This window comes from Ovis aries, chromosome 22 (assembly GCF_016772045.2).
Source record: "Ovis aries strain OAR_USU_Benz2616 breed Rambouillet chromosome 22, ARS-UI_Ramb_v3.0, whole genome shotgun sequence".
In the NCBI taxonomy this organism is placed as follows: Eukaryota; Metazoa; Chordata; class Mammalia; order Artiodactyla; family Bovidae; genus Ovis; species Ovis aries.
The window spans coordinates 19,531,994-19,548,218 of NC_056075.1; the positions used below are offsets into that span (position 1 = coordinate 19,531,994).

At 39.8% G+C, this 16,225-nt stretch overlaps 1 protein-coding gene across 1 annotated transcript in view; it reads right to left on the bottom strand.

Annotated features, from left to right (window-relative positions):
• Positions 1-16,225, bottom strand: part of HPSE2 (heparanase 2 (inactive)) — a 695,926-nt gene that overhangs the window by 170,120 nt on the left and 509,581 nt on the right. The window contains exon 7 of the mRNA XM_042238951.1: positions 3,315-3,408. Within this exon, the coding sequence (XP_042094885.1) occupies positions 3,315-3,408 (94 nt within the window). The remainder of the gene's footprint in view (positions 1-3,314; positions 3,409-16,225) is intronic.

Consider the following 16,225-nt stretch of genomic DNA (forward strand, 5'->3'; position numbering starts at 1 on the left):
TGGGAAAAGAAAACCAGTCAGAGAAAGAACTGAATCGGCTACTAAATAAAACAAGGAGGATGAAACTTTGGCAGACAGTATTTTCCCAAAGTAACTGAAAAAATGTTTCTGGTCTTATATGCCCTTCCAGAACCTCGTCACTCCCTTATCAAGGTTTATTTCCCTCTTCTCTTAAATCCCTAAGGGTCTTGGTGACTATCTTAATGAATCGACTATGGTTGAAGCAATGCCCTGTGACTTTTGAGGATAGGTAGAAAAGTTAATCGGAGAAGGCAATGGCACCCCACTCCAGTACTCTTGCCTGGGAAATCCCATGGATGGAGGAGCCTCATAGGCTACAGTCCATGGGGTCGTGAAGAGTCGGACACGACCGAGTGACTTCACTTTCCCTTTTCACTTTCATGCATTGGAGAAGGAAATGGCAACCCACTCCAGTGTTCTTGCCTGGAGAATCCCACGGACGGGGGAGCCTGGTGGGCTTCCGTCTATGGGGTCGCACAGAGTCGGACACGACTGATGCGACTTAGCAGCAGCAGCAGCAGAAAAGTTAATAGAGCTTCCACCTGACTCGCTCTCTTGGGCATCTGACTTTAAAACCTTGAGAGGAAGTCCAGGGCTACACGGAGAGGTATTCTGGTTATCAGCCCCACAAAGGTGATAGTTGACAACTGATATCAACTTTCAGAGTGAATAAGTCTTCTGATGATTCCAGTCACTGGCCTTTGAATTAGCCTCGCCTTCACGTTTTCCAGCTGAAACTAACGGAGCAAAGAAAAGCCATCCTATGGGAATTCCTGACCCATAGAATTCATGGTCATAATAAATGATCGTTTTAAGTCACTAAGTTTGGGGATAATTTATTGCATAGCAAGACACAACTAGAACAGAAACATAAGCCTGAGGGGACTGCTGAGTATTTTGTATTTGCCAGAGCCAAAAGGTGGCTCCAGGCCCTACTGCTAATTCCATCTACCCCCTGCCAGGTGCCTTCTGTATATATAGGCCATTTCTCTTCGAGGTTCCACTGCTCCTTTCTGCAATCACACTTGGCTTTCCTTTTCTGTGTCCATCAGACATGTTTTTAAAGATCTGAATTTCAACTGTGCCCAGAGTTTGAGACCGTTTCCTTAAGTTTCTTCAGCCTTGCCTGGACAAATCAGGAAGTGAGTTTAGCCTCTTATTTCAGTCTCTGAACATTCTGTGATGGTGAAGGAATATTCAGTGGTGGAGAGTAGTAAGTAGTGGGGAGAAAGAGGAGAATCTAACTCCTGACTCATTTGTCTTGGTTTTGACCTAGTTCTACTTAAAGAATTACATGAACACAGTTAGAACCTTCGCTCACAGTGCCATGACACCCCTGAATCATTTTACTTCTAGTGATAATCCTTTGATCAGGTTGCTAGACTCAAAGCTGGAAAAACTAAAAATATAGCAGCTTGTTATGTTGAACACTATTGCAATACAAAAACTTAGAATAGTACCTGGAACACAGTGAACAGTAAATATCCATTGAATGAAAGAATGAACAAGTGAATAAACGAAATAAATTTTCTCCCCTGTTTTTAGAGACTAATAACTAATACTGGATTAGCATAATGTTGTTAGAAAACTCTAGACTTTAATAGGTTGCCATTCTACTCCATTAGGTAATATGTTTTTCAGCTTGCTCAAAGTATTAAACCTTGAAACTGTACAGTTCATCAAGGGCAAAGACCATGTCTCATTCGATTTTGTATCCTCAGCAGCTGGCACTATGCCTGCTACTTGCTAAAAGCTCAGTAAATAGTAGTTAAATATTAAAAACTAAGTGAATGTCAAGCAGAGATGGACAGAAATTTCAAATCATTTAGTTCTCCTAGATGTTTCCTACTAGGAGACAGTGACAGATAAAGGTGCTGGTCAACACATCTGATCCCCAGAGGGATCAGACTGGGATGTAGAAATTCAGAAGTCCTGAGGCCTCACAGCTTCTAAAGACTCAAAGGATTATTTATAATCTGAGTATGACATTAAGTGCTTTTCTATGATTTCTCCAAATAGTATTTTCTTACACAACTAATTTTATAATGAGCCATTTGTTTATTTACCCATTCATTTATTCATCCATCCCGTATATTGGCCATGCCATGGCTTGCAGGATCTTAGTTCTTGGACCAGGGATTGAATCCAAACCCTTGGTACTGAAAGCATGGATTCCTAACCACTGGACTATCAGGGAACTTCCCCCATTCACCCCATACTAGTGGGGGCCTACCTTTTTTTTTTTTTTTTTTTGGCAAAGATGTATTTAATCTGCCCAAGAGGAAGTTGAATGTTTAAAAGGTCTTTATTCCCTGGAAAGGGCTTCCCTTGTGGCTCAGCTGGTAAAGAATCCACCTGCAATGCAGGAGACCTGGTTTTGATCTTTAGGTTAGGAAGATCCCCTGGAGAAGGGAAAGGCTACCCACTCCAGTATTTTTGCCTGGAGAATTCCATGGACTGTATAGTCCTTGAGGTTGCAAAGAGTCTGACATGACTGAGCGACTTTCACCTTCACTTTTCCTTGGAAAAGTACCTGACTAGGAAACTAAAGAAAGATGAGTTACTATTTTGTAGAGGCAGACGGAAATTGTAGACATAAAACCCTCACAATTTAGACTTAACTAATCTAGTGTATTGCAAAATGTGATCTGCATTGGGTAGAATTACTTGACAGATGACTATTAAAAGGCAGAGATGTCTGGGATCCATTCCAGACACACTAAGTCAAAACATCAGAAGTGAGAGTGGAAATTTTACAAGCAGCCTCTAGTGATTTTCATTTTACTCAAGTTTGAGAACTACTGACCACAGGTTTCTTACTAATATGATCTACATGTGATTGCTTAATTTAATCTATGTCTACAAAAGTAAGATGTTACTTGGCTGATTCTAAGATGCCTAGGAGTACTGTACATGTGGCTCAAAATTGCCAATACCCTAGACCACAATTCCATTAAGTGAATGTAATCATCCTCTCCTTAAATTAATCCAAAATAAACTTTTGCAAAAAGAAAGTAAACCTATCCTTCCCTTAAGAAACTCACAATTTAGAAGCAAACTATTACAAAGTATTTGTTATTAAATATAGGAGCTTTTAAACCTGGATATGGCACATTCAAACTCTTCTCAATCGAAAACCAATAAATAACAATCATCAACTGTGAGAGGTGGCTCGTGGCCATGCAGTTCTGGACTGTACTATCCACAGTGCTACCATCCAGCTGGAACCCGGTGACCTGTCCTTGCCTTACTCCCAAACTCTCTCCTCTTCTTCCCCAGAGATTTTTACTCACTTTCTGAATTTTCCTAATCTGGTCAGAGAGTGTGTCTAACAGGCGAGTTTTCAGGAAGTCCATCACCTTGACCACCCGGCCATCAATGTAGCAACTGGAATAAAAATAAAATAAGAATCAGGTAAAATCTCAAGCAGGAGATTACAAATATATTTCTTTAGCCAGAGGTCTCTGGTGCCTGAGAAACAGCAGCCCAGGGTTCACTTGAGCTTTTCCATTCAAAAAAGTTTGGATCCTGCATACTTTTCAAACAAAAATAAACATCTTATCCTCTTTATTTTTACTTCCATTTGTGGGCTAATACTGTGATTTTTTTCAGCCTTTGTCCATTGAAACTGCATTTATTGCTCTATAGGAACTGATAGGAATCCATAACACGAATTGGGTAATGGGGAAAAGCTTACTTTGTTGCCCCCATAGGGAAAGTAATTTAACATCCCTTCCATACCATCCTTACTCCCACTTTAAAATAATATAGGTATGTGAGAGGTTTGCAAGACTACTCAAACATTTTGAAAGGTTTCCACATCTTTAAATAAGAGAACACCAACCACAAAAAATCAGATTTAGTGCAGTGAGTGAGTCACAAAAATTTCATCTCCAGTTCACTACAAAATACCTTGTAGTCAACCTCCTTCTACCTCTACAATAAATGAATGGATATGAATAAACAAACAAGACAGACTAAAGTCCAGGTGCCCTATCCTAAAATAGCAACATCTGGCACTCCTCAGTGTGGCAGTGTCCCTGGTTCTGTTAGATGGCTTAAGTGAAACATCAAGTTGTGCTGACACTACACTGTTAACATTCAACCAAAACAAGTCCATCCGGCCTTGTGTGGACTCTCTGAGAATTCTTACTCTGAAGACTAAGCCTAAGGTTAAGTGACCTTCATTATCTTAAACCTCCCAATATTCCTCTTTGCAAAATTTCAAATTAAATCAATTTAATTTAAGTCAAAACTTATAACTCCTGGGTGCCTTTTCCAATCTACTTAGGTTTCCTTGGTTGATGAATAATGATAGACTATGCCATTTTTAGTTAGTCACCAACCTCTCAGTACATGTTATAGAACCATGTGAAAATCCTTTGTAACGTTAAATTGACATTCTAATACGTGACGTAGTGGAATGGTTAAAATTCCTTGTAATCACACTTTGAACCAGGTGCTCTGGTTGCAGTGTGGGTGGTAGCTGAGTGCCTCCCATTCAGCCTTCCCCTTGGCCTCCCTCACCACGTCACACATTTCCACAGACTCTAATGTTTAAATCATTGGTATAGTGGAAAGAGTCCAAGTTTTGGAGTCAGAGATATCTGAATTCAAATTCCATATCAGATATTTACTATCTATATGATCTTGGACAGCATGCCTGGCCTTTATGGGCCTCAGTTTTCTTATTCATAAAAGAAGGTAACCTATTTGCCTCCCAGGATTATTTGAAGATTAAGCAGATAAACCTAAAGTATCTGGCATACAGTAAGCATTCAACAACTTTTAGCTCTTTCTGATTTCTCTAAATTTTCAGCTCACAAAGATGGAGTCATAAACAATAGGAGACTGACTAAATTACATGTGTATAGAATTCTAAGAGTGAGATTGTTGTGGCAAAGGGTACATGCTTTTGAAAATTTGGGTGGTTACTTATATTAGGGAATAAAACAAACCAATGACAGGACCTTTCACCTCATTCCTGGTACTAGATGCTAGACTCAGATCCAATAAACATTTACTATGTGTAACACACAGAGCTGGCAATGTCCATATCCATCACCTCACAACTCTATTAGTACTCCACTGTCAGCACCTCCAATTGTTTTTAAGTTGTGATTAGACAGCTTACTACCTGAAAGCTAGGCATATGAAAACACTGCAGGGTTTAAATAAAAAAATTCGTGCAATGTTAATATAACACATAATGAAGGACATAAATATTTGTATTATATTACATAATGACTATGTGTATGTTAAAAATGTACTGTAATTAGTGTTCTTTTATGTTTTGATCAAATACATTATAGTTGCCTCTTTTTTCTTTGTTAGCTCCCAGCAACTATTTTAAACATCAGAAATATAAGTTTTGCTGGCAGCACATATAGTTTAATTCTCCTTGAGATAAAAGTGCCAGATGTACTCTTTCAATGTGTAGGATTCCCTGTGAACACGCATCCTACCCCACACAGTCCATGACCCACGCTTGAGGGGCCTCACTCTTCCCCTGCTTCCTCTGGTCACTTTTCTCAAGCACGCAAAACTTAAAGCCTTGGTTTAAGCTCAGCGTTGCCATATACTACCTATATGATACTAGGCTTCCCCTTCTTTAAAATTGGTTTAAAAAGAACCCAAACATATATTTTCACAGGGTTACTGTACCCTGTGAATAAAAATCAGGGGGAATGCTGAGAACAGAACATGGCACACGGAAGGTATTCAATAACCAAATCTGTCCTCCAGGTTACTTAAATATCCAAGGTGGTAGCAACCCAAACTAAAAAGCCATGGGACGGGTTGAGCAGGGAAACACCTATCTGGAGAAAGACACTGTTCATCCACTGTAGGATCTGGAATGAGGGTATTATGGAGGAGCAAAAACAAACTCTGGATTTCCAGTAGGTGGGCAGGAAGAGAGAAAGAAAGAGAGAGAGAGAGAATGAAATGGGGAGGGCTATGATTATGTTGCAAAAGTCTGGAGTCTGAAAAGATCTTAGTAGTCATGTAGTCTAAAGTAGGTAAGCCAGTGACAACATCCCTGAGAGTGATTATCTGGGACAGGGAATCGACTCTCATACCCTACTAGTACGGATCCACAGTAGCACAGCTCGAACCCAGGAAAGGTTCTTCTACCATGGGTCTAAAATTGGCTTCCTCTTACTGTTCACTCAACAGCTGTTTTCTTGGACCTAGGAATAGTCCAGCTCCTCCTTCATGTGACATGTTGGGGAGGAATTCCAGTAAAAACTTTAGCTTAAGCTTTTTAGAGCCTATTCTTGGCCCCACTCTTAACCTAACAAGCTGGATTCAATCATTCTCAGTTGGTCTCAGGCTATCCTGAGGGCCATGAATTAGACGAGAGCCTAGAGAATTCTAGGCAGGAAACCAGTGTGACAAGGTTATCTTATCTCAACAGTGCAGGCAAGAAGGAATCTGAGTCTAAGTAAGGGAGGTCACAGAAAAAGTAAAAGTGAGAGCCTGTGAAGAAAGAACTAATAAAATGAAGCTGTAGAATGTAGGAGAGATGGGAAGGGAGTCAGTGACGATCGTGACCTTATGAGAGAGAATGTCTTAGAGGACACTGGTGCCAAGGACATGTCAGCTAGTCAGACTAGGTTTTAGGTTTGTCAAAGGAGAGAAATTATTCTGCCTGAGATATCAAAGACACAGAGAATATCGAGAGAAAACAGTTCCTTGGAGGTATGTGAAGTCAGCATAGAGAAAAGCTGAGAGAGAAAATGCTGACCTCGCTGTTTTCTTGTCTTCAGTTTGTAAATAATGAATGAAGTCATGGCCATAGATGAGCTCTCTCAGAGAATCAGAGAAGTTAACAGAGATGGGAGACCCTCTAAAAGCTTCTCAGTTGTGGCCCTGAACATTACCTCTGTCTTTGGCCTGAGTAAGAGTCCCTTCCCCAGCCTAACCATCACAGTGTCTTTTAAATAAGAGCAGTCTGAGTCAGATTCACATCTGGATGCCAAAGGAATCCCATATTACCATGAAGTTTCACCAACTCTCATTTGCAAACATAAATCCACATTTATACTGTACTATGGAAATAAGAACTTTCAATTCAATTCAGTGGCTGAGCTGTGTCCAACTCTTTGCAACCCCAAGAACTGCAGCATGCCAGGCCTCCCTGTCCATCACCAACTCCCAGAGTTTACTCAAACTCATGCCCATTGAGTTGGTGATGCCATCCAACCATCTCATCCTCTGTCGTCCCCTTCTCCTCCTGCCTTTAATCTTTCCCAGCATCAGGGTCTTTTCAAGTGAGTCAGCTCTTCTCATCAGGTGGCCAAAGAACTGGAGTTTCAGCTTCAGCATCAGTCCTTCCAATGAACACCCAGGACTGATCTCCTTTAGGATGGACTGGTTGGATCTTCATGCAGTCCAAGGATCTCTTAAGAGTCTTCTCCAACACCATAGTTCAAAAGCATCAGTTCTTAGGTGCTCAGCATTTTTTATAGTCCAGCTTTCACATCCATACTTGACTACTGGAAAAACAGTAGCCTTGACTAGACGGACCTTTTTTGACAAAGTAATGTCTCTGCTTTTGAATATGCTGTCTAGGTTGATCATAACTTTCCTACCAAGGAGTAAGCGTCTTTTAATTTCCATGGCTGCAATCACCATCTGCAGTGATTTTGGAGCCCAGAAAAATAAAGTCAGCCACTGTTTCCCCATCTATTTGCCAATAAGAACTCTGGTCCTACAGAATTTAGTATTCTGTTTTAAGAGAGGAGACAATTGAACCATAGGTATGAGTTAATGAATACCTGAGCCTTTTTCTTGGGTACCCCAGAACAACTAGCTTGCTGCACTTTATATATGTGAAGCTTCTTAGAAAACATTCAGTGTTAGCAGTTTGTAGTTATTTGAAAAACGTTGCCTATTCCAGAGATTTGGCTCTCTATAGTGGCTGCCTATGATAAAGGGCTCAATATATCAGTTAGATTTGGACATAAGAGTCTATGATAACCACTTGGAAAGAATAAATTGTTAAAAATGGAAAAGATGGTGATTTCTAATCAAGACTGGGTAAGTGGAAGTGGGACTGGATTCCAGCTGACTGTCCAGTGATGGGGGCAACTCTCTGTGCTTTCCTCTGTCCTCCCAACTGGGAGGGTAAAGACGATTCTGAGCTGCCAAGGTTTCTTCTCAAGAGTTAACTAGCTTAGTGACAGCTACAAAGGCACCAGAGGACCAAACAAAATCAGAGAGGAAAGGAAGGGAAAGACAGAGGAAGGGAATCTGCCAGTAAGATGTGCTTTGGCATCTTCCACACAAACCTGGCAGGATGGTTGGTTCTAGAAATGCTTAGACGGATAATTTTAGGTCCTCCTCTAAATCATAGCCCTCCTCTAAGCTCTCTTGAAATCTCAGCATCTCTTAGGATCACACCACAAATGGCTGAGCTATTCAACTAAAAGCTGAAGCAAGGAGAGGCTGTGCAGAAATACCCTTTACGTGAACTATTACTACAAACACAATGGGCTTGAAACCATTCTGTGGACAATGGTGTGGACATGGACAAAGAGCCTGTCTGGCTCAGTACCAGTGACCATCACCCCTTCCTCTGCTGGCCTCCAGATCGGCAGCTCATGCCAAGCACATACCTGGGAAGGTAGCAAAGATGACAGAGTATACAAAGTAATTGGAACTACTTACCAATTCATTCACCAACTCTCTTGCTCTTTTGTTCTAGATTTTATTTTTAGTTTAATGCTTTTCATCTTATTTAAAAGTCTGCCCTTTATCTGTTTATTATAAAAGAAACAAGTGCTCATTATAGACAAAATAGGAAATGCACATAAAGTTAAAAGATGAAAATGAAAAATCACTGGTAAGTCCAACACCTAGAGAAACTCATTGTTAACATTTTGACTTGTACCCTTTCAGACTTTTCATAGTAAATATACATAAAATTTCCCATAATTAGTTATTTTAAAAACTTACTCCAGATCCTATTCCACTAGCATATAAAATTGTCCCAGCTGATTCTCAAGAAGCCAGTATCACAGAGATTCAAACAAATATTAGAGACTCCAGATGAGATCATCTTATTCTTATTTCTATTCCATTCTGGCCAGATAGGGATCCTCTGCCAGGAGCAGGTCTCATCTCCTTTTTTCTTTGCTTAACGCTGAGTCCCCTTCCCCCTTTCTAGGCCTCTAGATTTAGTCTTCAGGATTGTACTCCAATTAGCCACTTATGCCCATTAGCCTCTTAAAACATTTAATGAGGAGAGCTTGTTGGCTCCAGGGGCAGCTGGTTTTGTTTACCTGGCTCTTTACTTTAAAAGGAAAAACCTTTGCCCCTTATTATCTGACCTCTTCTTTTATTTCAGGTAATTGCATTAGTGCTGGCTTTCCAAAGCTCAGGAATTTCCGGACCTATTCTGCTGCCTGCTGCTTTCAGGGAGGAGGGGCTGTCTACTCAGAGTTCTAACACCCTGGCTCCTGCCTTGGCAGGTAATGCCATAAAACTGGGGCCTTCCCCACTGGATGGGAGAGAAGTTTGGATAATCACTAGAACAACCCTATTGACCTATAAAAGCTATTCTGACACCTTGAAGTCAAACACTGGAGAGGCTGATGCTAGACTCTCCAAAGCTTTATAAATTGTTATCTTCCCCTCCTCCAAGGGCCTCCCTCTGGGTTCCTACTGAGCACATTCTCATATTTACCTTTGGTTTGCTTTCTGAGGCTGCACTATTCTTGATCTTCTTTGCTGTGTGTCAACATTATTATCTTGTGTTCAGAACTACTTTGAGAAGTAGAGCTTGGATGAAATAAATGCTGTTAGGGAAAAAAAGGTCCTGTGAAATGTAGGTGTCTTTTGGCTTTCTTCAACCAGTTCTTATATTATCTATAAAGGAGACACCCAACTGCCTGAAGGGTTGTAGTACAGGAATTTCAGAGTTTGGTAAAATGTTATCATTGAAAAATTATACAAGTACCAGTCAAGGTGGCAGGCAATCCCTCAGGCACATAACGGGTACTCAAAAGATATATTTAATGAAAGCATGGGTATCTGTATAATCTAACCCACAATTCACCAAAAGAGTGGGCCTGAGTCTTGAGTACAGTCACAAGGGCCTAATTTTCTTGAGCTTTTCTCTCTCCTAATTCCTTGCACACTTTGGGTCCTGAGCTTCAAGCCCTAATCATTCTCCCCAGTGAACACAATGCATGTGGAGAGACACATTGTCTTGGCAGGGGCTCAAACAGCTGGCCCTTGATCCCAGCAGCCTAAGGAGAGCTCCAGGGGAGCAGGGAAGGAGAGGGAAAGGAAAGCCATCTGCAGAGTGCTCTGAGGGGGGCGACTCTGGGAATTTTCAGAGTAGTAGCATGTGATGGCACCAAAAGTGTGAGCAGGGGTGTATCCGTGTGCTTTGAGTCTGAAATGTAAACAGTTTGTGGGACCCTCTTTAAGAAAAGGGAATCAGAAGTGCAAAACACAAAATTAGGTACAAAAGCAAACATTTGTTTAGAATGACAAAATAAATCACAACAAACTCCCAGAAACTTCTTTCAAATCCCTCTTTTTCTGAGCCATCTTTACGCAATTTACCAGAAATGTTTACACAGCAATGCTTTCCCCTCACCACCTAGAACATCCTACAGTTCTGAGCAACTCCCGGCATTCCTAGGAATCAGTGCAAGGGAAGGGCTTGAAGCTTAAGTCATTAGCTTCCTGGTCAGTTTAACTGTGAGTCATTAATAATAGGATTGGCAGGATCTAAGTTACTAGAATCTAACCATCTATGTGCAGTATTTATTTTCATTCAGTGTTTGTAAACTGGGAGCTTATACAGTTACCACAATCTTTTCCTGACCTCTTTTCACATAAGTGCCATTGTAGCTGAATAGCACAACTAACCTGACTATAATTAGTGCATTACTAACTAGGAAAACATAGAAAGGAGAATGAGGAAGGGAGGAGCCATATATGTATTCCTTTTTTTTGCTAGCTATTTTACATATGGTGTCTCATTTAACCTCCTGAACACACACTGTTTTGCAGATTATAACCTGTGGCTCAAAGATGGATAAGAATCTGCCTGCCAGTGAAGGGGACATGAGTTTGATCACTGGTCCAGGAATATTCCACATGCCTTGGAACAACTAATCTTGTGTGCCATAACTATTGAAGCCTTTGTGCCCCAGAGCCCGTGCTCTGCAACAAAAGAAGCCACCTAAATGAGAAGTCCATGCACCACAATCAAAAGTGGCCCCCACTCGCCCGTAACTAGAGAAAGCCCCAGCAGAGCAATGAAGATCCAATGCAAGAGAAGAAGAAAAGAAACATAGTAACTAGGAAACCAGAGACCAAGTAGATGCTAGGCAACAGATACCAAAAACTTCCCCCTCTACTCTGCTCTGCCAAGTGTGAGGGCCATGAAGACTACTGTGCTTACTTCATCTATCTGTAATCAAGTTGCTGCTTTTCAACTTCCTTTAGTCTTACCTATTTCAAGTATCCTGAACACCTAAACAATACTGAGCTAAAGAAAATGAAACAATTACAACAAATAAAAGCACAAAAACAATAACAAAAGCAAAAACTTGGGGAGATAAGTAAAGGAATGGAGATGGTATAACTTTACTCTTTTTCTTGCAAGTGTTTTTCAAAGTATTTTTTATCAGTAATAGTTATATGAAGAAAAGGGGCTCTATTGTCAAAAATAAGTTTAAGAAATGCTGGATTAAAACCAAGTTAAGTAGTATTTCCTGTTCCAGCCAGCATGGAATAGATTAGAATTACCCTCTAGTCACAGACATCTCAAAATTGAACACAAAATACATAACAACTCTTTGATCAGACAGTAGCCAACTCAAGCTGTGATCCTTGAGAAAGGCATGGCACCTGAGGTGAGCCCCACATTTACCTGGGTTTGTTCCTCTGGAGAGGGTGGAGATAATTTATTGACCACCCAAATTTCGTGCTCCCCTTCCACAGTGCAGAGCTGTGTACAAGAAGCAGCCGCCTAGCCAGAACCTATTATATCTCTACCTAGATCACAAAAGGGGTGTCCATCAGACTAACAGGTCAAAGCATTGTGAGCAGAAGTGATGTGTCACCGTAGGCTAAAGTAGCTGGAGATGTATATCACTTCTGAGCAGAAATTAAAAAGCCATGTCCTTCCTTATGTATCCTTTCCTCCATTGCCAGGTGAATAGAAGAGTCTCCAAGGAGAAGTCACATGATGGACAAAATCAGGGTCCTGAAAAATCACATAAAAGGCCATCCACCAGGTGCCTCAGCACTGAATGTAACATTAGTGAGAAACAAACATCTAATTGTTAAGCCACTGAGATTTGGGGGTTTATTTATAAGAAAACAATGTTGTTATATTTCCTAGTACATATGTATTCATTACTATGAAGCTCCATTACACCAATCTGTTTGATCAACAGTGTATAATAAAAAGGTTGTCCTTTGAGAGAAAATGGTCCCTGTTATGAAAATAAAAAGATTAACCCAGAGAACTCAAGGTAAGAATTCTAGTTTGAATTGACTAGGTAACTGTCAACAATGGGCTGAATTCTAATATCATGCAAGGACAGTTGAGGAGGGGAAGAGATGATTCTTATTCTTCTATATCTAGGCAAACTGAGTTCAGGGTGAAACAGTGATTACGGTGATTACTAATGACCAGAGAGGACATGGAATCTAGAATATTGGAAGGGAGGTCAGTTAATGGAAGCTACATATCAGTGGGTGGCAGCCTTTTGACTTACATCCAGTATCCTCCACTAGGCCTCTGGTGAAAACCCGAGTTTTCATCTGAAGGCCAGCCATAGTTTGAGGTAGATTTATTTCAGCATCAATATTGTCAATGAAATCACACGTCCTAACTTGCATGTGTATCACACAAGCAGGAAAACCAGAGGTTCAACTCTCCTCTGTATGATGATGTTGCTTATTTCTAGACACCCAGCACTCATAACTGTACATGCGTGTGTGCACACACACACACACACACACACACACACACACACACACACACGGCTACTCTAGCTGCATCCACCAATACTCTGTATATTTTAGTTCCCTCCCTGGTGGCTCAGTGGTAAAGAATCTGCCTGCCAATGCAGGAGACATGGGCTTGATCCCTAGGTCAGGAAGATCTCCTGAAGAAGGAAATGGCAACCCACCGCAGTATTCTTGCCTAGGAAATCCCATGGACAGAGGAGCTTGTTTGGACTACAATCCATGAGGTCGCAAAAGAGTCAGACATAACTCAGCGACTAGAAAACAACATCTAACGTTTATTCCCAGCAAACTCCATGTCATAGAGCTATACCTTGAAGTATAGTCACTGTGTAGAATATTGCACCTAGAGAAAAGCCTTACACCAATATAATTCTTTTCACAACAATATCCGTGTCTTCATTTTTAAAGAAAGGCTGGCTCTCCCCATGTAAGGGCTTAAAATAAACTATTTATCATGAACATGATAACATTTATCATGAACAAATGCATGTGTGTATATGTGTTTATTTGTGTTAAGAGGGACAGACTGAGGGGGAGAGAGGTATCCATCTATTAACTAGATTTCAAGATTGGGATAAACATAAGGTTGGTTTTTGTGTTGTAAGGAATGTGAATTGAGCCCCCAAAGAAACTATTTTAAATTTCAGTATTTGCATTTTTGTATAATTAAATTTGAGTATCATTAATATTTTACAATTTTCCTTTAAATTATTTTAAATTATTCTTTTGAGTCATGATTTTAAAATATAATAAAAATAATTCTGTTAAAAATACACACATTTTAAAACTTAAACATGACAACAAAAAGTGTAAAGAATTTGGTGATTAAACCAAATCTCAGTGCACCAACTTTATCAGCATTCAGAGAAAATCATGCCAGTCAGTTCTGTATGTCTGTATACATGCATCTGTATATACATACATATACATGTATACATACATGTAGGAATAATAAAAATACTAATATCAATAATTTTAGAGTGACATTATATATTATGTTATCTATCAGACACTAGTTCCTTAAAATGCTTTTTATAAATTTTTTTTAATGGATTCATGCTTTTGCTTTTACTATGTCCAACTTTTTTAGATAGTATATATCAATTGCCTATGTGAAAGGTAAGGGCATTATTCCTATATTTTTACAACACTGACAGTCACAATAGGACTGTTATTTTTGTCTCAACCATCAAACATAGTTTAGAAAACTCAAGAGGAGAAAGAAAATCTATTGTATTTATTCACCCTTTGCCTTTTTATCTTTCTTCCTGTTTGATGCTCCATCTTTTATCATTCTTTTTTTAAAGAAAACTTATCTATGGAATTTAGGAAGATGGCAATGACGACCCTGTATGCAAGATAGCAAAAAAGACACAGATGTGTATAACGGACTTTTGGACTCAGAGGGAGAGGGAGAGGGTGGGATGATTTGGGAGAATGGCATTCTAACATGTATGCTGTCATGTAAGAATTGAATCGCCAGTCTATGTCTGACGCAGGATGCAGCATGCTTGGGGCTGGTGCATGGGGATGACCCAGAAAGATGTTATGGGGAGGGAGGTGGGAGGGGGTTCATGTTTGGGAACGCATGTAAGAATTAAAGATTTTAAAATTTAAAAAATAAAAAACTAAAAAAAAAAAAAAGAAAACTTATCTTAACCATTCTTTTAGGTAGGTCTTTGTCAACAAACTCTTGGTCTCCCATCATTTGAAAAAGTCTTGATTCCCCTTTCATTCCCCAAAGGTATTTTTGCTGGATACAGAATAGGTAGACAATTCTTTCCTTCAGCCCTTAAAAACTGCCACTTTCTTCTGGCCTCATTATTTTTGATTAAAAAAAAATCTGCCATCATTTAAATTTTTTTCTTTTCTTTTTTTTTTAACTTATAAGTAAACTGCCAGGCTTCCCAGGTGATGCTAGTGGTAAAGAACCCACTTGTCAATGCAGGAGACACAGAGACACAGGTTTGCTCCCTGGGTTGGGAAGATCCCCTGCAGGAGGGCATGGCAGTCCACTTCAGTACTACCTAGAGAATCCCTTAGACAGACGAGCCTGGGGGCTACAGTCCATAGGGTCACAAAGAGTTGGACGTGACTGAAGCACCTGAGTAACCCATGCAAGGTGCCATTTTTCTCACTGGCTTCAAGATTTTTCAGTCTTCAGCTTTCGGCAGTTTGAATATGGTGTATCTTGGTATGGATTTCTTTGACTGTATCTGGGGTTTACACAGCTTGTTAAATTTAAAGGTTTACGTCTTTTGCCCAGTTATAGCAAGTTTTAGCCATTATTTCTTTAGGTATTTTTTTAGTCTCACCAGCTTTCATTCTGGGGCTTCAACAACATAAATGTTAAATCTTTTCGTCCTACAGATCTCTAAGACTCTTGTTCATTTTTATTTTTTTAACCCAGTCTGTTTTTTTTTTTTTTGTATTATTCTGTTGTTAAGATTAGGTAATTTCTGTTATTGTATCTTCAAAGTCACTGATTGTTTTTCATCTTTTTCCTTCATTCTGTTGTTGAGCCTATCCACTGAGTTTTTTTATTTCATTTTTTGTACTTTCAATTCTAAAATTTTAATTTGGTTCTTCTTCATTCATTTATTTGTTGAGACTTCCTACTTATTTGTTATCTTTCTTTTTTAATATTTGTTTCAAGAATACCTGTAATTGTTTATTGAAATATTTTTTTTATGACAGCTGCTTTAACAGCCTTGTATTTTGAACATCTCTGTTATCTCGATGTTGGCATCTATTGATTGCTTTTTCTCATTCAAGTTGATATTCCTCTGGTTCTTGGTATAACAAGTGATTTTCACATGATATTTAGTCATTTGGGGTATTGCATCATAGGACTCTGGGTCTTAAATCTTTTATTTTGGTTGGCGTCCTATGACACCACTCAGAAAGGATAAGGAAGGAATACTGCCTTGTTACTGCCTGGTACGGGTAGAAGTCTAGGCACCCCGTTGTCCTCCATAACACTCAGGGATCAGGGAACTTCCTTATTGGAGTGTGGGAGTATGAGTTCCAGCTCCCCATTAGCTTCCACTGATATACTAGCCTGACTTCAAGGGTAGGAGTGCCTTGTTCCTTCTTCCCACATGGCATCCACTCACAAGAGTGGGAGTAGTCGCATTACTGCTGGGTGGTGGTAAAAGTCCTAACTCTCCACTGGGTATCCTCTGATAGCACCCCAGGG